The sequence below is a fragment of the Lissotriton helveticus genome, chromosome 8 (assembly GCF_964261635.1).
Source record: "Lissotriton helveticus chromosome 8, aLisHel1.1, whole genome shotgun sequence".
In the NCBI taxonomy this organism is placed as follows: Eukaryota; Metazoa; Chordata; class Amphibia; order Caudata; family Salamandridae; genus Lissotriton; species Lissotriton helveticus.
This window is the reverse complement of record NC_136069.1, coordinates 282,051,308-282,076,498: the sequence shown is the minus strand read 5'-3', so window position 1 is coordinate 282,076,498 and position 25,191 is coordinate 282,051,308. Positions and strand designations below refer to the sequence as shown.

Here is a 25,191-nt window from a genome sequence, read left to right as displayed (position 1 = left end):
CATCACGGAGTAATTTATTCCACCGACCTCAATTGGAAAGTGAATGGTGTAGCTGGCACATTGTATATGTTTTCCGCTACGCTGCGTGGGATTCCCTTACAGACCTTGTTTTTCCTATTATAGGTTTACATTTCCTTTTGTTTCATGTGGAGTTGGTATTAAGAGACCTCAGTTTGGACTTGCCTCCACCTCATTCAGAAGGGTTGGGGGTCAGAAGCATAACTTTTTCCCGCCCCATGAGTGTCATTTTCGAGCTAGTTAGTGGGCGTCAACCATTTATTAGCTGCTGTATCCGTTGGTTCTGTGGTTTGGGTGTTACTAGTTGGGTATTTTACTCTTTCTCCTATGCATCTCATCTATTAAAGTGGGTAGCTAGTGCCCAACAGTTTCAAGGGGGGTGGATGTTCCTTAGGTTACGCTTCTGACCAGTTTTGGTGATTCTGCTTTTAGGGATTTTTCCGCCCTTTCATGAGACCGGTTGTGGCAGTTCTTGCTTACCACTGCGTAGAGCAATCGTTGTTTACAAAAGGAGTTATCCACTGTTGCCAAGTCATAATGAAATTCCTGCGGGGCTGGGCTGTATAGAGGCCTGTCAGAGCAGTGCTGGAAACCAGGGAGCCCATCATCTGGAGGAGAGGGCACGGAGAGTGAGTTGTGGTAGTAGCAGAAGGACAGTTTTTTTTTTTTATTATTTATATTTTTGACACACAGAAGAGTGGCATGTATGGCTCTCTCATTACCCCTCTTCCCCCGAGTATTAGTTGAAAGCAGGGACAGATGATGCTGGGGCCATACAGAACAGAACATTACAACTGGGTAAAAAATGATTAATGGAGATGATTTTCATTTTAGTGGTCTGAGTGAGTTCACAGAACACTCAAGCTTCGCTCTTGTCTATTTGATGTCACTCAGAACCCATCCGTGAAAAATATCCCTGTGAGTCACTGTGAAGCATCTATAATTCTATATGTTCACGCGAATGGGTCTCTACGAGACCCTCACATAAAAGGATAATAGATGCTACCTTTTCCATCGCACAAGCACTAATCATAAGTAAATGCGGGTCAAGGCTGCAAAGGCATTTCTGAAGAGTTTCCACATGTTCTGGCTGACACACATGGCTACCTGCCCTGTAGTATCTGGAGTTTGGACGCCATGGGTAAAAAGGCAAGTCTCCGCATGAGGCGGCGACTGTGCCAGCGCTTTCTCCCCTCTTGGAAGGGCTCTGCAGGTGAGTGTTTATGGTGCTTGCTAAGTTTGGCTGACGTTATGATGTTTTGATTTTGACTCTCCGTTTCTTTCCTGATTGTAAGACCACTGGGGAGCAGAGTCTCATGAACACATTGTTTGCTGTATAGAGGTTACCGTGAAGGGTTAATGCAGTAATGAGGCGGTTCTGACTTTTTTTCCAATATTGGGGGAAATGTTTCATGACAGTTATTGTGCTGAAGCTATGAGGTGTGCTCCACCATGTTACTGTTCATTAAACAGATGTAAACGTTAAGCCATGGATGGGCTCCTGAATTAAAGATCAAGGCAGTAGGGGCACAAGTAGTTTCACCATTAAATAGTTACTATCACAGTTGTTGATTTAGACAGTTTATCGATTTAAGAGATGCCAGAATTACACTCATATATATGAAGAAGAGAATGCTTTATTGCCATTTGCAATATTTACAAGGATTGTACAAAAATCACACTCACATTCGAAATGTCAGTCTGGATAAGCGCTTGTGATTTAACAGTAAAAGCACACAAAAATGTCCCCTGACGGTGCAAGTGTGGAGCTAGCTGACCGGTCATCACCACCCTTTACTGCCCAATAATATTATAGAGTGTGGAAGAATCTGCTGTCCCTAGTATGCTGATCACGGCGTTGCTTCAAGAGTTTCTGCAATTCATGCAAGTCTATAGTTTTTCGATCAGTATTGCTGAAGCTCCACCTCCCCCGTTGCAAATTCCAGCTAGACCATATTGTCCGGGTTTAAGCGCATGGGCCATGTGAGCGACAATTCTTGCTCCGGACATTCTGGACATAAACAGAAAAAAAATATTGTTTAGTACTGATGGCGTCACTTACCACCCTAGGAAATATAGAGCAAATTAAGAATATTACATGAAAATAAGTATACAGACAAATGAAATGTACCGCAACTTTACCATCACGTTAAGACTTGCCAACCTGCAGTTTATAAAAACTGATTTGAAGAAAATTCAAAACATTTTAGTAGAAGACTGTGCCAGCGTCAATAGCAATTTCCCATTAAAATGCCTTGTGCTCTCAGACGCAAGTTTGTTCCCACCAATTTAGCAAGTGATCCGTGAAACCAATACAAGACATTTTTGATGGTGCACAGGACCGTTCAGTAGAACCTCGATGTTGTAAGGGTGCATTGGTGAACCAGAATGTTCTCCCACGTCATCTTCAGCTTCCTTAGAGGAAGCACTAGGTCCCGCCTCAGACTAGGATCTCTTTACTTGTATTGTCTCTACATAACCTCACCATCTTGTAATATTTTCCCATGGCGCCGTCCCACTGACAAAAAACTGACACCATGTCTTAAAACAGTTTTATGCCTATTGTAAAATACACTTTAAGCTGTCTAGCCAGATATGTTGCAATAAATTAAAAAAATTCATTATGATAAACAGAGGAACTTTGGGTCGGTCGTCTCCCATCAGACACTGGTGTGTTGGAGTATCATTGGTATTTTGTAACAACTCACAAGACATCATGCTTAGTTGGGGGCACTGGGTCAGCCCCCCGTCTGCCAAGTTTTTTTTCTTTTCTTTTGGAAGCGTCAAATTTTAGATCAGCCATTCGGCATTTGATGTATCAGTTACTTTAAGCGCTTCTTTCCCATGTTCGCATTGGGAAAGGGTGAGGAACACAGTAAAAGAAATCAGATTCTCCCACTACCATGTGCAAAGATTCCTTGGGACAATCCACCCACACCCGTCACAGAGCGGTGCCTCCTTCTAAAGCAACAAGGAAGACTCCCCAAGAAATCTGTGTTCTGGGTAGGCCCGGGTGACGTTATCTGCATAATCACACATTAAACCCAGTAATTTCACATTATGGTTGTTCTGCAAAATTGCGTAAGCTACGCTATTACCCCAAGTCGCATAATCATGTGCTGCTCGTTGCAAAAAATTTAGCGAAAGCACACTAGAACAAAGCGAACGACAAGAACGTGAGCGCCTTTCGTTTGCTCCAATAGTATTTTTTGCGCAATATGGAATGCATCCTCGCGTACATTTCACGCTTAACTACAGCGCCAAATACCAGTTTTGTATTTCACGTAATTATTCCAGACATTTCAGGTAATTACACAACAGCAGCTAATGCGCATTTTGCACAACCCTAATCCTAGGTGGAAAAGTACAAAAACGACAAAGAAGAATGTTATGCACCACCGACCAGGCACAGCTCACTAGGCAAGGGACAGACTCCAGTGTACTATGTTTTGAGACACCACTATCCAGGCAGGACTAAAAAGTGGCTCTATTCTGTAGACTCCGTTGCCTTACTACTCCTATCCGTAACAGCCTAATCCCCTCAAAGTGCAGCACAGAACGATAAAAAGAAAGTGATGTCCCAGCAGTGGCTGTGATACACCGGCTCCAGATGACTGCCAAGATGGGGCATAAGTCGGAAACAGCCAATCCAGTCCCATTCATTAATGGAATTGGCTTCAACGACCCAATGGAGAGGGTCATTGATGGAAATCGTAAATTAGGTGATGGAGTAAAGTATGCTATTGAGAAATACTTCACGAAAACCATCACTGTGCGCTATTCTTCTTACTGTCAGTCATAAAGGGAATAGCATGAAGTACCAAGTTTTTATTTTGTTGCAGCAGCAATTGACTGTAAGATAATTTACATCACTGCAAGATAGCCAGTGAACTGCAGTCACCTACTGCTGTCAGTCGCCTATTTTTATGCATCTTTGTCTTTTTGTGGTACACTTTGTCAAAGCCACACAAATAGGCAGAGAGCATGTTGGAAACTGCAGGAAAGCCAGAGCTGCCTGGAAGTGTAGCCTAGACTAGACCAGGGGGTGATCGCAAAGGAGGCCTTATTCTGCTTGGCAATGCTACACATGTCAGAAATTGCAGCTGAAACTGCATCTATTTGGTATTGACCCTAGGTAAATGTTCTTTTTTCCAATAAACCTCTCCAGTTCGGCTCATGCTACTTCTGTACAGCAAACTGAACTCAAATACCCAAAAATGAGCAATTCAAGTATTTCACAGTAAAAGAACAAGTTACTTTAGTAACGCCTTGTCTGGTAGAGACTTATTTAGCTACAGATTCCTTATCTTGGAAATATCCGGATACACGGGAATATTCTAACAGTACCTCTGCACGATGGTAGGTGGCGTGGTTCAGGTCAGCATCATCTGTGTCAGATGTGATGTGCGAGATACCGATATAGGTGATATCCCAGCATGCACATGTCTGTTTTTTTTTCTCACGATTTTCCATGTAGGAAGCACGGACCAACAAAGAATGCGGACAGACTAGTGTGCTTTGCTAAAGCCCTTAGAAGGGAGTCCCTACAGAATAAGCATGCAAGCTCTTAGGTGGTAGCTTCTTGGGCCAAGGACTTCAGAGCACTATCCCTTGTGAGACGGTTTCTTTCTGCACTGCCGTCCCTTTCTTAGCCCTGATATGTCCTACAAAGAGTCTGGGTGAAACGTGGTATAGCGGGCATGTACATAGAGGGCCTGCAGTTTGCTGACCCTCCTGGCCGATGTTATGGCTACTAGAAAGCCTGTCTTGATTGTCCGCAAACAAAGTGGGAAGTTGTGTAACGTCTCAAAGGGAACACACATGAGGAAGGCAAGGAAGGACCAGGTTAAGATGTCACTGAGGCAAAATGAATGTCCTGGGTGGAAACATGTAACTACATTCCTGAAAGGACTACAACAGAACAGGTGACTTAAACAAAGAAGGTTGAACTAGCAACTGCAAGAACACCGAAATGGCACACAGATAACCTTTAACAGTGCCAAGAGCAGCGCCCTGCTGGGCCAAAGAAATAACAAATAGCAGAATCTTGTATAAGGGTGCAGAAGGTGGGGGGCAATGTTTCAGGGTGTGCAGGTTCGGTGCAGAATCTCCTCTTGCTGCTGCAACAGAAGATCCTCCCGAAGGGGCAGCTTCATCTAAGGACTGATGCTCATGCTCAGAAGCTTGGGATATTAAACTCTCCCTGCCAATCCAGAGCCACAAGGATGGCTTGGGACCGGTCATTCCGGATCTTCTTGAGAACTCTCTGCAGGAGTGGTATCGACACTAAGGTGTACAGCAGGTCAGAGTTCCAGGGGAAAAGCGTATCAGAGACAGATTCATCTTGTGAACTCCAGGGCCCAAAACTGTCTGACACTGCATAACCTCAGCAGTGGCGAACAGATGTAACCAAGGCTCTTCCCATTCTTGAAAGAGACCTTGCACCACCTGCGGGTAGAGGCGCCATTCGAGATACACTTGGCATAGACGGATGAGTTTGTCTGCCCTGGCGTTCAGAGAGCCCGCCAGATGTTGGACCAGGAAAATACCCTGAAGTTCCAACCAGGCCTCTTGACAAAGGTTCCAAGACTCCACCCTGCCTTATTTGTTGCAGTACCACATGGTGGTGGTGTTGTCCATGAACACCTTCACTAGCCTTCCCTTGAAAGAAGCAAGAAAGGCTTTCAGTGTCAACTGGATCCCCTGGTGCTCCAGCAGGTTGGTGTGAAGCCCGGACTTCGTTGGAGACCAGAGTCCTCAGATCTCCTTATCTCCAAACGGCCCTCTTCAGCCCGGGGTGACACATCTGTCACTACCGTCAGCTCTTGGTGGGAAATGGAGAGGAGTTTTCTGCTGACACAATCTCTGTTTATCAGCCACCACTGCAGGTCTTTTGCAGTTCCCTCAAACCAGGTCAGAGAGACTCCCCTGATGCTGTGCCCGCTGGAACTTCAGGTCCCATTGCTAATCCCTCATATGTCAACAGGAATGGGTTACAAGAAGGATGCAGGAGGCCACGAGACCCAACAGCTTGAGTCGGTCCCACCAAAATCCAGGCCCGGAGCTGAAACATCAAAATCATAGCTCGAATATCCTGAACACGCCATTCAGGAGGATAGGCCTGTCACTGCACTGTCCAGAAATGTCTGAAAAAAGAGAGCGCTTGAGAGTGAGTCAGGTGTGACTTGGGCAGGAGTCTGGTGTGACTTGGGCACACAGATAGTGAACCCTATCAAATGCACAAGGTCATCCATAGTTTGGAAGTGGGAGACAACTGCCAGGGGCAAACCCACCTTCAGCAGTTGAAGTAGGGAAAGACTGCAACCCCGGACCTCTGCAGATGTGCTGCAACCACCGTCATCACTTTCATGAACACCTGAAGGGTGCTGGTGAGGTCAAAGAGGAGCATGGCAAACAGGAAGTGCTGTTGGCCCACTGTGAACTGCAGGTAGCGCTTGTGGGCCGGCAGAGTGGGGATGTGGAAATATGCGTCCTGCAAGTCCAACGCCACCATCCCGTCTCCAGGATCCAGGACAGACAGGACCTGAGTTACGGTGATAATTTTTTAACTTCTCATTTTTCAAGAAGAAGTTGAGAAGGCGCAAGTCACCGGAAAGTAGCAGGAATAGCGACCACGGCCGACTTCTGATGGCAGCACCCTCTCAGTGGCTCCTTTAGCCAAAAGATACAATACATCTTGATGGAGTAAGAAGAGATGTTCCTCAGTCAACCTGTAGTAAGTGGGAGGCAAGGGTGGAGGGGTTTCCAGGAAATGGATGGAGTAACTCTTCTGGATGATTTGCAAAACCCATTTGTCAGATGTTCTGGACTGCCAGTGGGGCAGGTTATGGCAGATCCTGCCGCATATTGGGTGCCCATGCTGGTAAGAGGGCGAACAAAAAGGTTTGGAGACTGTGATTGCCAGGGGAGTGCTGGACTGACATGACCTTTGGCTTGTTGTCCCACATATCTGTGGGAGCCACAGCCACAAAAGGGCTGGGAACTCTGTAGGCATTGGTGGCTAGGTGAGAAAGGACGGGGTTGGTAGCCCCTACCATAGCCACAGAAGGGGTAAAGGCAGACTGGGGTTGGCGAGAGGAGATGGATAGGCCTAAGGACCTGCCCATAGCTCTGCTATCCTTGAAGCTTTCCAGCGCTGAGTCTGCCTCCTCACAAAAGAGGTGACAGCCATCGAAGGGGGTGTCAATGAGCGAGGCTTGAGCATCCCCACAAAGCCAGTGGTTCTCAGCCAGGCGTGGCGCCTCAGTGGCACATACGATTAAATCAATCTGCCCAGCGAGTCACTTGTGTCAAGTCCAAATCTGATGGAGAACTTTGTTGCATCTCACTCATCTATTGCTTGCAAGAGTATGGCTTGGGCCTCCTCGAAGACTATGGGGAGCACTTGCACAACCGAATCTCACACAGTGTGCTGGTATCATCCTAAAAGGCATGCGCTGTTCAATGACTGCAGTCCTAGACTGATGGAAGTTAGATTCTTGGAGTTGTAGGGAATGAACCAGGATTGATCCTAGAAGTGGCGGCTTGGACCACCAAGCTCTTGGGGGTGGGGTCCCTGGGAGTGGGGCAGTGGCGATGGGCGATTGTCCTGTGCACAGAAGCACCCTGTGCTGGGACAGGCCCCAAGGAGAGAACATCTGTAAGGGTGTGGAAAAGTTGTGGTGCTACTCTGGATCCAACACTGGATTTTAGGGTCCTGACTTGCATTGAGGCAAACCCTCTGGCGAAGAACCAGTAGCGGTCTCTCCCTCACCCGTAGGGTCGAAAGGCGCTCCAGAGAGTCGGGGTGCCCTAATAGGAGTAATATAGCCTCGTAAAATTCTGAGTTGGGCAGGAGGGGGTGGGGGTTGCTCCAGTTGTGGGAAACTCTGGGAGGAGTAGAGTCAATCCTGGCACAAGCTCCACCACGAGGGAGACCTAGAATGTCAACGCTCCTGCACCAGGGGCAATAACTTGGACCGGTGCAGAGAAGTTGAAGAGCACTGTAACATTTTAGACTTATTTTTCTTATGGGACTTCCCTGACTTTCTTAATTAAGATGATGACCATCAGGAGCGGCTCTGTGAGTGGTCCCGGGAACTTCTCTGCAACCAGGATCATGAGAGTACAGGGTTGTCCAAAGTCAGATGGAGAGCAGCTTGAGGGACCATTCCCCTAGCGCTTTAGGGTACATGTTGCGGGAGTCCTTGAAGGTCTTGAAATCGTGATCCCACTTCAAGCACCAAAGGTAAACCAGATGAGGGTCTGTAACAGACATTTGTCTGTGACCGGCACCACATGGTTTGAAGCCTTTAGGCTTCTTAGGAGACATTCCTAGCACACCAAGGGATGCAATCTCGAAAAATTGCCTCAATAAAGTCGAGAAAATGGTCAGTCAAAAAAGACTGGGGTTCTCTCCCTCTGGATCTATGCTGACTGACGCAGAAAAAAGGTCCCGCACATGTCACATCCAGCACAGATGATGCGGACACAAAGCCGAGCAACACCACCTAACGGCATGCATGGATACTGCTTGAAAATTTCCAGATCCAGTCTGACTCCTGGTGAATATTCTAAATAAGGAGTTAACCTCAAAATGATATGGCCATTACATGCTGAATAAATCACTTTCGGTGTTTGTATACAAGTGAGGAGGTGAACAAGCATCATTCTTCCCCTCAGAAACAGATACTTCCTCTTGTGCTCTTCTCCAAATCCAGTTGTATTCCAAGAGATTTTCTTATAATGGCCACTTACCAGTGATTGGTGGAAACTACTAACCCAGTCCCTGTCAAGTTCTCATGGTCCACCTAGATCTCTTTTTCAATAGGTTCTATTACCTTACCGGAATTCGGTCTTAGAACTATCAATTTCAACCAACTTTCAAGATGGTACACTGTCCCTGCCTTTGCCCCTATGCAGACCTTTCTTATACCGCCCATAGGTGGGATTATTAATATGAGAAAGTTTCACTCCCTTTACTGGAAACCCAAAAGTGATTGGTTCCAAGTCTGGGATCCCTCCTGTGCTCAGGAGAGACAGTCGGGCCTGGAAAAGGGCAACTTCAAAGCCACACGTACACCATTTATGGTCAACATGCTATCTTGAACCTTTCTATCTGGCCCTGCAATATCTAGATTGTGTTCCTGTTCACTTGTCTCCCCAGGCATGCTAAGCCAAGTAGGGTAATTGAGCAGTAATAGAGACCCTCTAGACAGGTTCGGATGGTTTGTCCTTTCCCTAGGAGGGTGTCGCAGACCTCTTCAACAAGCGAATCACTGTCACCGGAGAAGAAAGAGTCTGGCCACATAAAGAGAATTACTTGCCACACCCTCAAGCAGAGATAAACTACATTTTGCAAAATCGCATAGGCTGTATACTTATCAGAAATCAATATTCATCATTAAATTGGACTTCGGGTATTAAAATATATTGTTGTGAGGTTGAGGTTTAGCTTTCCACAAACATATTTGAGGAATTAGGACAATTAATTCAAAGCAGACATTTTAATACTGCAGATTGCACAGAGAAATTATACCTGTAATCTGGTCACTACAGAGGACATGGCAATTCAATATTGGATATGTCCCACTTTTATCCATTATGCAACTTGGCACTGTGGTCTTCAGTCCACTGCTTGGGGGTAATGTAAACTGTGGGATTTCTACATCTCAAAACAGTTGCCTTTGATATTAGGCTGCAGTCAATCAAGACATGACTTTAAAGTCCATACATAACAAAATGAGGTAGTAGTGGAGACAAGACGTCGCACCCTATATATCTAACCAATTTTTTCAGGCAAACAGTGTTAAAGAGGTATAAGTAGATTATCCCTATTCAAGTAAAAGTGCCATTCAGGGTAATACCACACCCTACTACCTTGGTTGTGAGTGCACAATGGACAAAGCCCTTGTGTTACAATATCTTTCAAATAGTATCCCCCAGTACTCAAACAAGTTGTTTATATATAGTCATATGTTTTTAGAAATTACCGAACATAATTTTTCACTCTTCACAGGGTCACAAATTCCATGAAAAATTGTTAATATTTCAACAGTTTTAATGATTCCACTGAGCATATATCTAACTAGTTTCAATTTTCACAATGTGGTGATGAAAATTACCAAATCCAATTAATGTAGACAAGTTTATTGATTTCTAAATACATATGACTAAATATAAACAATTTGTTTGAGTGCCGGGGGAGACTATTTAAAAAATGATTTTAAAGTCATTCCTCTGCTCTCTACTTCATAGTACCACAGCTTTAAATAAAGTTAAATATGCCATTCGGAGCGAAACCAATCCTTCAGCATGGTTTAGGGGCCATTGCACATGCACTGGGTGGCTATTCAGCAGACTCTCACTGCCCAGTGTATTATACCAGCAGAACAAGCAGTCAAAACAATGAGAGACAGACCATCTTTCTGACCGATCCTGAATCTACTAACGTGCACAGCAGGTTGGAAATATGAGAAAAGCAATTACATACAACATGGGAGTTAAATTTTCAGCCTGCTGTATTCTCTGTATGTATGTAAGTATGTATGTATGTATGTATGCATGTAGAAGACCATGATGAGCACATGGGCTCTGAGGCCTTCTTCCTCCCCTTCTAGCAGGTCACATGATGTTGCCTGACCTGAACCTAAGAGGCTGAGCATGCATGCAACGTTACTGCTGCTGTCCACGCGACGGTGTTGGATCATGGGTCCCGCTGGCACCAATTCTAAATTGGGCATGTGGCTTCCCTTCGAGCATACTCCACACTGCTGTCTACTGTGAAAACACACAGCTCTGACAAACTTCCCTCAGATCCAATCCACAAAATATTTTGGGAGGTGATAACACTCCACGCCGACACACACCACTGTATCTCTAACCACGAAACCGCAGCACAGATTTAAGTGCACATTAATTGTATCTATTGACAAGGGATATATGGGTAGTGTCCAGGGGGAGGCTCAGTGGCTAGACCTACAACCACCCCAGGCGGACCCCAAGTTTACCGCCCGGTGAAACTTAGAAACTAAGGGGAAGAAGAGATCTACAACTCTTTCAAAGGTGTAGCAGGCGGCACTAGACTGTACTTTCTATATGTTAATGGAGAGCTACATTCCAAAAATGCTGCATTTCCATACTTTCCAATTCGCCACGGTCACATGTGTTTAACTCTGGTGTTGTCAATGTCTACTACAAATATGCTCACCCTATTGGATGGCCCAACGAGACTGCCCCTCCGTTCACATTGACTTTGTCGGGATCGATCCCCAGCATTTTGATGTTGGCTAAAACAACAACACTGAAGGCTTCGTTGATCTCCCACATGGAAATGTCTTCTATCTTAAGGCCAGCATAGTCTAGAATCTGCAAAGTAGAAAACGAGCATGTTAATTATACTGTACATAGTGTTGTAAGTTTAGTGCTCAGTTGCTCACTGAAGATTATCGTAACTCACAGTTCCATTTTACCTCTGCGAAGTCTTTACACTAAAAGATAGAGTCCTCATGTCACAGGCTATCATAACCCCTCAGAAAAGAAAGTTTACTTCACTTAGTTTCAAAGGGCATTGTCCCAGCGTCTCTTAGTTTGAACTTGGGCCCTCCAGTCATTATAAATCTGCTCTACGCTATCCCGTACCAATACCAAGCCCTGTAGGACATGGAACCTGGGGACTACAGGACTTTGGAAGTGGAGGAATGCAGGACTGTGATATTGAAGACTAGTACTTTGAGTAATTAAGACTGTCAGTGAAACGGGCGAGGGACCATAGGTCACGATACGGAGAGATCCTGAGGCGCACAAGGCTTCCCTGATCGGACGATCGAGGCGCGGGCGTGGACGCCCAGACGGGCGCAGGAGCCAAAGACACTACCCTGAGAGCCTACCTCGGTGTGACCGAGGACTCGGACAGTCATCCAGCGGCGCTGTGGTCCCCCGCCGCCCCCGAGTCCGTCGCATGGACAGCAGACTCCCCGATGGGGGAGGGGCTTAACGCAGGAGCACCCACCAGAAGGCAACGGCGCTAACTCTGGAGCTAACTCTGGCATAATCACCCGGCGCTCACGCTCCCCATTCACCACTCGCACTACACTGTCTCCTGAATGCGGGCCCAGTACCACGGAGCCTCGTGTCCCGTCGGGTGTGGTGGATCACAGTGAGGAAACGGTCTGAACGACAAAACTGATGCGACTGAGGCGGCGCTAGTACCCACACGGCTCGAGCCACCGACGACGCCAACCACTGAGGGGTAGAGAGGCCGGAGCTGACTGCGGGCGACGGGGGGACTGAGGCTGGGGTGACACAGCGGGCCTCAGAACGTGCTTAATTTAATTTCCACAACCTATCCCCCCCATACTACCAGCAAGCGGCGAGGAGCGAAAATCACGAGCACCATTGGGTCAGCAAAGCAAGGACACCACGACTTCGACCCGAACGTATCCAGGGACAGACACGAGGGTCACATCCCTTTGGGCCCCGCATCATCGGGGACCTTGCACGAGGACAGAAACCATACCCTTCCACAACGCGTCGAGGGAAGGCAAAGAGATGGCTGGCAAGGGCACACGAGGCGGAGCCGCGCAAGCCCGGCTGGAAAAATATGCCTATGACAAAGTACCATCCTCCACACAGGATCCAAAAACACCGCCAGGCAAGACGATGGAGGCGGCGGGAACCAAAAAGGCGACCATAGATGACGTGATGAAGGCCCTCGCCCAGGTACAGGTGACGGTGGGGTCAATATCAACGGAAATCACTCTAATAAGAGCGGACTTCCATAAGATGTCAGAGAAGGTGCAGTAGATGGAAGTAGTGACTAAATCCTTAGTGGAGGATGTCGCGGAACTACAAACAAGCATGGAGCGGATCACGAAGGAGAACAAGGCCCTACGCGACAAGTTGGATGATCAAGAAGGGCGCTCAAGACGCAACAACATACGTATCATCGGGGTTCCGGAATCGGAGGGTACGAGAGCTATGGACCTGTACGTGGAGGAACTCATCAAACAACACCTGCGTCCAAAAGGACTCTCTACCTTTTTCACAGTAGAAAGAGCACACCGGGTTCCTGGAGGCCGCCCGAAACAGGGAGCTCACCCACGGCCGATCATAGTTCGCCTCTTCAACTTCAGGGACAGGGATGCGATCCTGCAAGCGGCTAGGAACTCCCCGCCGGTCCGGATCCTTAACTCGCAACTGGCATTTTTTCCGGACTATACAGCGGAAGTGGCACGGAGAAGGAGAACCTTTTTTGAAGTCAAGAAAAAACTTAGGGCCAGAGAAATCACCTATTCAATGCTATTCCCTGCTAAGCTCAGAATAGTGGCAGACAATAAAACTTGGTTCTTTGACTCTCCAGAGACAGCGCAGGACTGGCTTGAGGGGTGGAGGTCAGCGACCCGCCCGCGCCGATCTAACGGAACAACTAGGCAAAGCAACGACGAAGCCCGTTCGAGTTCCCAAGCATCCGGGGGAGGACAGGACCTCCACTCACCGCTGCACGACCCTCCGGAAACGGAGGATACAGAAGAATAAAGACTTCTCACCACCACCTTTGCAGAACACAAGCTACGCTGGCCGGGCGTGCCGCCATGGACACTGGACCCCCGGGACTGAGGAAGGGGGTCGCTGACTGCGGAGGGTCTTTCACCCCAGCGTGCAAGTACTATGTTTGGGGAAGGGTTCAAGCACTCTGCTGAGTTGGGGGGGCGGGCAGTTTCGAGTCCGTTAAGCAAGGGGGCAGGGTGGGGGGGGAGTTGGGGGGGGGGGAGGTTTTTCGTTATCAAGAAGATTGCACTGATAAATATTGGATCTACATGGCATACACATTTAACTTCACAGGCATTAGGCACCACAACCGAGCACCATCAAAGCACCGCGATGTTACATTCACGAACGACACCTATGGCGGGACTGACTCAGGATGACACCGAGAGGGTGGACACGGGATTGAGGCGACTATCGCAGTTAGGCATTATGTCATGGAACGTATGAGGGTTAGGGGACAAAGTCAAACGGGGGCTAGTACTGCAGAGTATAAGACGCTTTAGTCCTGCTTTGGTCCTATTGCAAGAAACACACCTAACGGGCACAGCTACGCGGGCCCTAGACAGGAAAGGTTACCGTATGATTACACATGCAGAGTTCACTGGGGGATCCCGGGGGACAGGAATCCTAATGCACCGCTCCTCGGAGTTCATAGTTCAGTCCACGAAAACAGACACGCAGGGTCGTTTTGCGGCCGCACATGGGCAATGGGAAGGGAGGCCACTGAATGTAGTCTCGGTCTATATTCCGCCGGCGCTGCACGCAGTTGCACTCCCTGAGTTGGGAAGCTTTCTGTTGGAACTGCCCGAGGGTGATCTAGTCTTGGGAGGGGACTTTAATGCAGTGGCACATAGTACACGTGATAGATTCCCGATGCGAACACACGACCATGGACCCTCCCGCTTGCATGGCTTCCTGGAAGCTCAGGGACTGGTGGACCTTTGGAGACACTTTCATCCAGACACTCAACAGTATACATATCATTCGGCAGTCCATGACAGCCTGTCGCGGATTGACTATCTCCTGACACTGGGACACGGCCTCCTCACTATTACTGACGTACAAATTAGACCGCGGGGAGTTTCAGACCATTCACCATTAACACTAACTGTCTCTAACCCTGAACGAACCAGAACACGCGTGTTCCCGATCTTCCCGGGATACCTTAGAGTACCTCTGATAACCAAAAAACTGAGGGAGGGTACAAGAGCCTACTTTACTGAAAACGAGGGAACGGTGGAGTCTCCCACCACCCTATGGGAGGCCTACAAGACGGTCCTCCGAGGGCAGGCCATCTCTATAATAGCGAATCACAAACGTACACAAAAGCAAGACTTAATAGACCTAGAAAATGAATTGGACATAGCCAATACTGCCCATGAGAATAACCCGACCACGGTCACACGGCATGTACTACAATTATGCCAACGGCGTCACACTGACTATCTACGCAGCAGGGTGATAGATAGTTTAACGACCACACAACAAAGGATATACGATGTGGGTGACAAGGCCGGCAGACTCCTTGCCTGGTTAGATAGGAAGAAAGACGGACAAAGGGCCATTTTACAGCTGAAAGATGGCGCAGGTATATTACAAACACACCCATCTCTAATAGTCGAGATTCTGGCTGATCACTTCCAGACAGTGTACACCCCCGACACCGTGGTTACCCAGGAGATGGCGGAGACATCTCTCGTGGGGATACCCACCCGCACTCTATCACAGGCCAACAAAGATAACTTGGAGATGGACTTGACCACTGAGGAGATTAAGGTAGCTATAACTGCCCTGCACTCGGGGAAGGCTTTGGGTCCCAACGGGATTCCGATAGAATGGTTCAAGACAATGTCAGACACGCTCTCCACACCCCTACTTAATATGTTTCAGGACAGTTTGGGACAGGGGCAACTGCCGCCCGACCAACGAGCGGCAACTATAGTGACAATACCAAAACCAGGCAAGCCTCCTGAGGATTGCGGTTCATACCGCCCGATTTCGTTGTTAAACGCCGAGAATAAAATATTGGCAAAATTACTGGCCAATCGGCTATTGCCACATCTGGAGCATTTAATACACCCTGACCAGGCAGGATTTATGCCACATAGAAGCACAGCGATGAACCTAAGGCGGTTGCATGGGGTGATGGCGCGAGCATCACTGTTGAGGGAACCGGCGGCGATCCTCTCGCTGGATGCCAAGATGGCATTTGATCTGGTAGAATGGAGATACCCGTTTGCGGTACTGGAACACATGGGCTTTGGCCCGAAATTCGTAGCATGGATCAAACTACTATACCAGGACCCGGTGGCACGAGTGCTAGCAAACGGCCGTCTCTCCAGAGAAATAACACTGAAGAGGGGTACGAGACAAGGCTGTACGCTCTCGCCGTTACTATTTGCCCTGGTCCTGGAACCGCTGGCTACTGTCATACGGACCACCAGGTTGCTGAGAGGAGTGCAGTGGGGAGACGGATGGGAAGACAGGGTGTCATTGTATGCGGATGACATGCTAATCTACTTGATGGACCTACAGGAGAGTATACCGGCGTTACTAGCGCTGTGCGAAAGGCATGGGACGACGTCGGGTTATAAAATAAACTGGACGAAATCAGTACTATATATGTTACGTGGCGCACCGCCGGACTTGAACACTAACTGTCCATTGCTACTGGAGGAAGTATCCTTCAGGTATCTAGGGATCCGTATTACACGAGCACATGAGACTTTCAGGGCCCTGAATCTTCGACCACTGCTCGAACGATTAAAATCAGACGTGCGACATTGGAGCACCCTCCCCCTGACGTTATTGGGCAGGGCAGCGCTGTTCAAGATGATGGCGCTGCCCCGTTTTCTCTATGTCCTAGAAAACACACCGGCGATAGTCCCACCACAGTTTTTCAAACAAGTCTCTACTCAACTGTCGAGCCTGCTGTGGGGGAACAAGCCAGCGAGAGTGGTGCATTTAAAATTGATCAGGGATTGGTACAGTGGAGGGATAGCCCTCCCAAACCTGGAACTGGATTACTGGGCAGCACACCAAGATAATTAACCGATGGGTGCATGGCCCGCAGGAGGACCCGGCGTTGACGGCGGATAGGAGACAGCTGGGCGTAGCCTCCCTACTGGCCCCTCTCTACAACACTGGACTACTTAAAAAACTGATAGGACCCACCAAGCACACAGTGATACTGTGGCATAAAGCCCAGAAACGATTGAAATGGGAGGGTGTGATCACACGTATGACACCGTTGTGGGACTCCAGGGCGTTGGGTAGTCTGAGACACAGCAAGGGATTTGACCAATGGGACACCATAGGGATCTCAACAGTTGGGGACCTGTGGGTGGGAGGAGAAGTGATGCCATTTGAAACACTCAGGGAACAGTACGACATGAGGGGGACTGAAACGTACCGTTACATACAAATACGGCACGCGTTGATGACAGCTTTAGATCCTGATACCACGGTCCCAGAGTTGGCTCCCCTGGAAGACCGACTGTTGACAGACTACATAGAGAATAGGGCTACCTCCCTCACTTACCGTAAATTAATAAACAACTTGCCAGACCCACTACAGAAACTGAAGGCCACCTGGGAGGAAGAGCTTGGGGAACTAGATGACGATTGTTGGAATGCCGCACTGGCATCCCCCAGGGAGGCCGGAATATCGGCAAGATTTAGACTGGTGCAGTTTAAGATACTGCAACGAGTTTACTATACACGTACTATGCTGCATAAAATACATAGAGCGGAACATCCACACTGCCTGCGCCTGTGCGGAGCACAAGGCACCCTGTTTCATACTCTTTGGGAGTGCCCTAACATCATGATATACTGGCGAAGAGTAACACGCACTATGGCCCAAACCTTACAATTGACCGTTACACCTGACCCGAGGCTGTGCCTACTCAATATTTGGGGCCCAAATGATTTGACGACATATGGGAGGCGATGGGTGGGGATCGGCATGATGTTGGCGAAACGTGACATAGCGCAAAAGTGGGGAGCAGAGGAAACACCTACCTTGGGCCAATGGTGTAAGCACATGGACTTACTTATGGTGACGGAGAGGGCGGTGTATAAACAAAGGTCGAACCCACGCAAATGGAATAAATTATGGCTACCCTGGAATACCTATAGGGGAGACATATGCACGCCGCTACCAGAAGAAACAGATATTGATAGCTATGGGGAGGAGGGGGATGAGGACGAAGGATGAAGAGAGGGGAATAGGATCGAGACAATGGGTAAACTATGACAATAGGTGTTCACAGAGCGGAGATACAGTTCACGAAAAACATAGAATGTTCGGACGAAATTACTGCTTAGATCGTTAATAATGTACTGATGATTGCAAGAATTGATGCCAGAAATCCAATCAGTGATGTTTTTAGTTGGTAGTTATAAAACAGAAAATGTACGTTGCTATATTGATGGAGGGTGGCTGAATGTTGAGGCCACACTACTAAATGTCGATACGCATGATGATGTCCAATACATTGCAACAATAAAAATATTTTTTTTTTTTAAAAAGACTGTCAGTGAATGAAGTATTTTATCTGTGAGTAATGAAGATTCCTACTAAGTAATTAGGCCATTACAAGCTTGTTTGTCATCCACATCAAAATCTTTACTCCAAACTGAGCTCACGTGTGCTAAGAAAAACACTAGACCCCTAAACTGCTGGGACACAACCCATTTTAACTTCCTGAAACAACTTACACAATTTACAGGTTAGATGTATTTATAACACCTGCTCTAAATCCATTCGAGAATATACCACCCAAGAATCAAAAGAAATGATTAATAATGGTATTTCATTACATGGCAGAACATATAGAGCACATCATACCTCAAGGAAGCCCATTGCACACCTCAGATGAGAAGGACCCTTCGTAGAGAGATGGATGAATCATGTCAGAAGGCTCACTGACTGGCTTACTCACCGTATCTTAGGGTTTAGTACAAGCAGAAGGGGTCTTATGGTAGATGGAGTTTACTCTGGGAGAGAAGATGGTGAACTATGTAGTTCCACAAGGAACAGTAAAAAGACCCGGTTTCACAATATTATTAGGTATATTCAAAAAAGACTTTGAAGAAAGCACGCACCGCTGCAAAAGGCACCAGGGTCTGAAACGCAGCTACTACTCAGGAATAAGTGGAGAAATCTGAAGTGGATTTAATGAGACTCAAGGAACAGTGACTGAGATTCAGTGAAGTTAAAAGCAAGAAGTACAGCTTTTACTTAGCTTAAAAGTGGAGAATGCCCTTCTTATATTATTTTAATTTTCATGTATGAAGTTCTCATTTTATTTTGAGTGGTCACGGGCAGGGCTTTAAGGGGGAGAGAAGTCCTGCAAGTGCTCAGCAACAGCAATAATAAAAAATACTATCACTGAAACAGGTCCCTATACGTCTCTATGCTTGCATGGCAGTGCATGTTGGTGCATTAATATTGGGAGGAGGCGGTCTCTCTTATATATACAATGAATAGCCAGATGATTAACTGCACGCCACTGGAGTGTTTGCTGGGGTACGTGCCTGGATTGAAAGCTACAGTGGGTCGCTTTGTACGGGTAGCGTTGGTGTTGGCAAAGAGGAGGGTTCTGTTCACGTAAGATAGTCGCCGGCGCCCGTGCACTGCTAAGTGGATAAAAGACATGATATAGTGTTGTGAGCAGCTGGAACTATACGCTGAGGAACTACCGACGGCCTCACGGCCCAAAGACATTTGGGCTCCTTTACGGGAATACTTAATGGCTCAGAGGGAACAGGGTGAAAGGTAGTTTGCTGCTAGAAGGATGTCAATTAGAGCCATCATACCACTGGACAATGCAAGTATGTGGGAAGGGGGGCCGGGATGCAGATATGTATGTTGTTTTAGATCACAATGATGTGCCTGATCGTTAATGTAATTTCTTACAGGAAGGGGTTATGTTGGGATTTGTTATACTTTGCGCAAAGTCATTGCAATGTATACTTAAGTGATGTATGTACTATGCGCTGTTGAAAATAATAAATAACATTAAAAAATGTTTAAAGAAATAAGTCTCTATGCTCATGTCCTTAAGTGTCCAAGTAAAATCACTGGTCTTGTTCTGGACTTAGAGTGTAAGAACCCTTAAAGCTATCCAAGGTGGCAATGAAATCTCCATTTACATTTCACACGTTTTACTTCATGTAGGACGATACGTATGCCGTTATTCCCCATGGGTAGATCCTTTTTCCTACCTATTGTGTTTTTGTTTTTGATGCAACATATAAAGTCTTGTATACAGCAGACTGCAAACTGAGTCAACTCTCTGAATGGGTTCAGGCTGTCTATAGGTGTCCATAAACAGGCACGATTGAGAACTCTGGAGTCAACGCTGAAGGAAGTGCAAGTTTTTTCAAGTTCCTATTAGTGACTAAAAGATGTTTCGGCTACATGTTCATTCAACGTTGCGTCTCTCTCTCTCTACAGAACAACATAGAGCGATGGTCATGTATGTGGCAACTGGAATTACGATTCTATTGAACACTGTGAAAGAGGCACAAAGCTGGTGAAATATTGGGAGTGCCACAGGAAAAGAAAATGCAGGGTTTAGAGATAGAGAAAGAAAGCGTGTGTATAGGACATTCATGTAGAAGGAAACGGCACTCGAGACATGCAGTAGGAGGGATCGGAGAACTGAAGATATGTGAAAGGAAATAAGAAGGGTCTAAGTGCCTAGGACAGAGGGAGCGACTGCCTAGGAAAATGATGTTAATGGGAGAACTGGGGTGGCTGAGAACTCACAAGGACACTCCTACTCCATTGATCTTTGTCAAGTTTAAGTCACAAGCTCAAAAACTCAGAATCTTTGAGAATCTCATAATAATGTAGAATTGAAGCATTGTAAATTCTAGTTGCTCACAACAGTGCAATTGTTGTTACTTATTTATCTGATAACAAATAAAGACAAGCACTGTAAAAAAACAAAAAGGCTGGCCCTTTGCTGTACCTTGATGGCCCTCTCGAGTCAGAACCAACAGCTTCAAGTCTTTAACAGTGCTGTAATGTTGCATTACGTTAGAGTGACTCTCGAGTCAGATGCAACTGCTGAAAGTCACAAAGCTGCAGTGCCTCTCATAGTTACTAGATGTCCCTTCTAGAGTCCGAGGCAGCTGCCTGAAATGTCAATCACAAAGCTGAAAGGGTGTGGCTTCAAAATGTAAGCTTGCATACACACTTTCGCTACTCTAATTATATGCTTTTGTTTTCTGGAAGATACATTGCAAAACTGCTTTATGGTTAGCAACCAAAACTGCAAATTACAGTAAATGTCTTGATTGTTATGGAACACCATGATGACACCCTAATAAACAGGCACTAGCAGGCACTGTAAATACAAGCACCGTGCATTTTATTCTTAGAAAACTACTTTTCCACTGGAGGTACACGTGTGCCAGTAAAATACGGTTACCTATAGTGAAGCTAGTCTATGTCTGAACTGTGCTGACCCAAGGCTCTATCCTGTGTGCAATGGCAGGGGGATGCAAAAAGTTAATGACACCGGAAAAAAACTTCAGATAAAGAAATGTAATCCAAAGCTCTTCTATTTACGATATGTATATAGATTTATATGTATTCTCCCTATGAAGTTTTGGAAAACTTAAGGCTAATAAGACATCACACATTTGTAGTAGCTCAAGCTGTTACTAGATGTTCCTTTCGAGTCGGATGCAACAGTCTGAAAAGTCTTTCTCATATCTGCATACTTGAAGTGGTTATTACGAATTTACGAGCCCTTCTAGAGTGAGATCTAACTAAAATGTTCTGTACAAGGCTGAGGTGTTGTGGCTTCAACATACACATCTGCATGTACACTTCTGCTACTCTAACGATTTGTTCTTGTTTTCTCTAGGATAAATAAACATATGAAAGCTGGTTGATGATGAATTAACTTTGGAACTATCAATAAATGTTTTGATCACTATGGAACAGTAGATGACACCCATACAAAGTTTCGCTAGCAATCTTTGGTAAATTCTAGAGCTGTCAACCTTATTTCTAAGTGGTCTGTTTTAAAAGAGGTGATGCACGTGCTATGGTGGAACTGTGCAAATCTACTGCACCATACTGTGTTTTATGACAGGAAAAAGCATAACGTCAGTGATAGTAGTGCAAACCAATGGATTAAGAAATCTGAACAAAGGTCCTTTTTATATATTTTTATATTTATATGTATATTTTTACAATGTTTTTTTTTTTTTTTTTTTTAGAATATCTGTGGCTGGCAGGTCTTTCACAAGCCTGCAGTACCTCAAGATGCTAAAGGATAGATAAATATGCCAACTTTGGTTTTGCAGACGAGTCCATACTGAAGCTTTCAATAAAAGTCTTGGTATGGAAGTAGGTAATGATACCAGACTGTACATAGGTACTAGCAGTCATTGGTAAATACAAGTGCCTTCCTATTTCTGACCTTGCGGGGGCTATTTTAGGTGGATGCATATATGTAGAGTCCCTCAAAGTAAAGGCATCCAATGGCTGAAGTGAGCCGACCCATTGTCCTATACTATGTGCAGTGGTGGGAGGAAGTATAACTTGAGTGACATTTGAACAGCCCCCTGGATACAACGAACTGACTGAAGCCCCTCTAAATGTATATATTTTTGTATTACATGAGAGCTAAAGCTGTTTTCAGGCCAAACCTAAACATTAGTGCTAACAAGCACTGGTGCAACAATAGGTGTGGCTTGTCGTAGGTGTATGTTTCGTTTAGTTATGCACCATCAGAAAGTGTTATAGACCATAAACTTCAACTATACAGGCTATGCATCTTGTAAAAGATTCCTAGCTATATTTCTTTCGCTAACCCCATATTTGTTATACCACTTAATACACTGGTCACATGTAACATTGGATTCAAATTCCTATCCCAAATAGAAATTACATAAAATGGAATAGGTAGGCAACAGAAATACATTATTTCAAATTTAACACATTGATTACCACTGTGCAAAAAGCATCTTTTGCTAACTATGTGCAATATCCGACTGTTTCTAATAGTCTTACCTGAGGAATAGCATATGCTGGTGCAATTGGAAAATCTATAGGGTCAACAGCCGCATCAGCAAACCCTATAAAAGAAAAAAAGGGCATGCATGAATACAGCCATCTTTTGTGGAGCAGATGCACAGTAATGAAGTATTGAGACAAACACACAAACAAACAAAGCCTTTGGTACAGTGTTGTTTCATGAGGGTCAAGCACAAAGAGTACCTCGAATTCTTGCCAGTGGGGTGACATTGAACTTCTTGGCAGCATCAGCAGTCATGAGGACCAGGGCAGCTGCTCCATCATTCAGAGTGCTGGCGTTGTTAGCAGTTATAGTTCCTGGAATAGAAAGACATGAGGGCTGAGTAGGAGCACAGGAAAAACTTGTGCAGGCGGCATATTGCGGCTGTAAATGAAATGAATATTTATAACATGGTCAGAGGCTCGGTGGATTGGACTCGGACTCTGATGAAGGAGTATATGTTAGCCTCATATTGTGGCGTTTGACTGGTATGCTTCACATGGGCATTTTTTCTTCTATGTCTATGGATCTGAAATTCATAAAATGTCAATCTCATACATTTCCAAGACTCACCAGTTGCCCGTCCCTCCAATTTATAGTTCTGTTAGGATGCACAATTCCAAAAATTCCCTGCACCAACGACAGCATCTCAGATCTACGAACATGGATGCGCTGCTTTTTTACCCTTCGCTTCGAACCTTTTTTAAGGTGTTCTTTTGTCTGGATTATTTTTATCATTTGTCAATCACATAGTTACTTTTTCTGTATCTTTATTCTTCAGATGATATTGGACGCCTACTAGTCACCCCAAAATTAGATGAGGCCGTCAAAGCTGCTCTTTGAGCTGCAGCAGGCCTTTTCTCAGGCATATGTCGATATGGCCACATAACTTCCCTCGTACACTCACCAAACTGACTCCCAATTTTCAAACCCCCTACTTGTTTAATAAATCAGTTCACCCACATCCTCCAAAATGGCAGCCGTTACCATAGCAGCAGAAAGGGAAAGCAGACTACGCACTGAAGAGTTCATTCACACATGCACCCTTTTTCAGAAATCCTTTTTCAGGAAGCAAAGAACTGCCTTCCAATGCCTCCGACTGAGCTCTAATTTTGTGGCGTATTTTTTCACCACAGAGTTCCAGTAACTGCATGAAGAGTAGTGAGTTACGGTACTGTCTATGACAGTTGGTTAAAAAAAAAAAATAGGAAAAATGTAACCTGTTTTGAAAAGCTGTTGCAGTTTATGGCAATTTACAAACGTTCAATGGTAAGATCGAATGGGAACATAATAATAATAATAATAGTATGAGCATTTGGAAAGCGCCTGGTTATACCAGCTGGTGTGTCCCCGCGCTGTGATGAGAGGCTGACTACCGAAGAACCTGAACCGCAAAAGAACCCAGACAATCAAGAGACCCTATAAGCGCTGAAAGAGATGACATCCGAGTGTATAGGTGACAGAAGATGAAGTAACAGCTTCTACGCTTACATTTCACTTTCCTTCACTGTTTAAACACAAAAAACGGGTTATCACCCTGAATTAGAAAGCATATCGTCTGCCATTAAATGACGAGTGAACTGCTATACTGCAACAATTTATAGATCCAAAAAAAATATTAATTTGGTGCCTGTGGAGACAAGAACTCATATAATAGAAGAGTTAGGAAATTAGGCAAAGCAGAACTGCGCAATTCTGAAAAACAGAACTTCATCCTTCCTTTTGTAACTTCAGTTGAACAAAGATATTGATGTGCGGTTGGGCACTTCGCCCATGTACGGTTTACTGATGGCTGCTCTACTTTATAAAGGAGGTTTGATTCCTATAGGACGGTGGTTCTTAACCTTCTGACCCCCACTGAATCATTACAGGAAGCAGGGGTCACGGCCTAAGGAATTTCGAACATTTGAAACTCATTCCAATACACAAATAATCAAGTATATATTTTTTTAATTCACAAATATTTAAAAAGAAAATTCACAAATATTTAAAAAGAAAAAAAAACAATGTTTTTATTTTAATGGAAAGATAACATTTTTTCTGAATTCAATTAAGGCAACCCATCCTCCATACTTTATTTTGTTTGATGCACTTGCACTGCCCTATGTATCCATCTGTGGACAATACAAAAATTAGCCTCCAATTTCAAATTTGTCTACATTTACAGAACGATTTACATTTTAAAATGTTGCTTTTTATTTATAGACACTTTATTATTTTAAGCAGTCACAGACCCCTGAGTAGGCTCCACGGACCCCGGACCACCGGTTAAGAACCACTGTTCTAGGACAAAGAGCAAAAATGCTTCTCCTGATAGAACACTCGAATGTTAGCTGCGTCACATAAGACAATAGGATGGCTGAGGACCAAAAATGTTTGCCCCTTTGTTTCTCCATGATTTATTTACATCTGTCTACCCGCATCGGGTGGAGTGTACCAATGGTTTTATGTCCCTTCTGCATTCAACTTGGGTCTATAGCCAAGGCAGAGGGTGTCAACAAACACTTGTCAGCAGTATAGCATACTCTATAAGTCAATAATACGAGGTACACCCTTGTGTAAAAATGAGAACCCGCACACG

The 25,191-nt window shown here is 45.6% G+C and overlaps 1 protein-coding gene across 3 annotated transcripts in view; it reads right to left on the bottom strand.

Annotated features, from left to right (window-relative positions):
- Positions 1–1,635: 1,635 nt before the first annotated feature.
- The window catches only part of ACAT1 (acetyl-CoA acetyltransferase 1), a 141,882-nt gene continuing 118,326 nt past the window's right edge, over positions 1,636–25,191 (bottom strand). For all 3 annotated transcript variants that reach the window (XM_078657045.1, XM_078657047.1, XM_078657046.1), the window contains 4 exons: positions 22,814–22,927; positions 22,607–22,671; positions 11,228–11,385; positions 1,636–2,029 (listed from right to left, as the gene is read on the bottom strand). In XM_078657045.1, the coding sequence (XP_078513171.1) occupies positions 1,909–2,029; positions 11,228–11,385; positions 22,607–22,671; positions 22,814–22,927 (458 nt within the window). In that variant the 3' untranslated portion in view covers positions 1,636–1,908. The remainder of the gene's footprint in view (positions 2,030–11,227; positions 11,386–22,606; positions 22,672–22,813; positions 22,928–25,191) is intronic.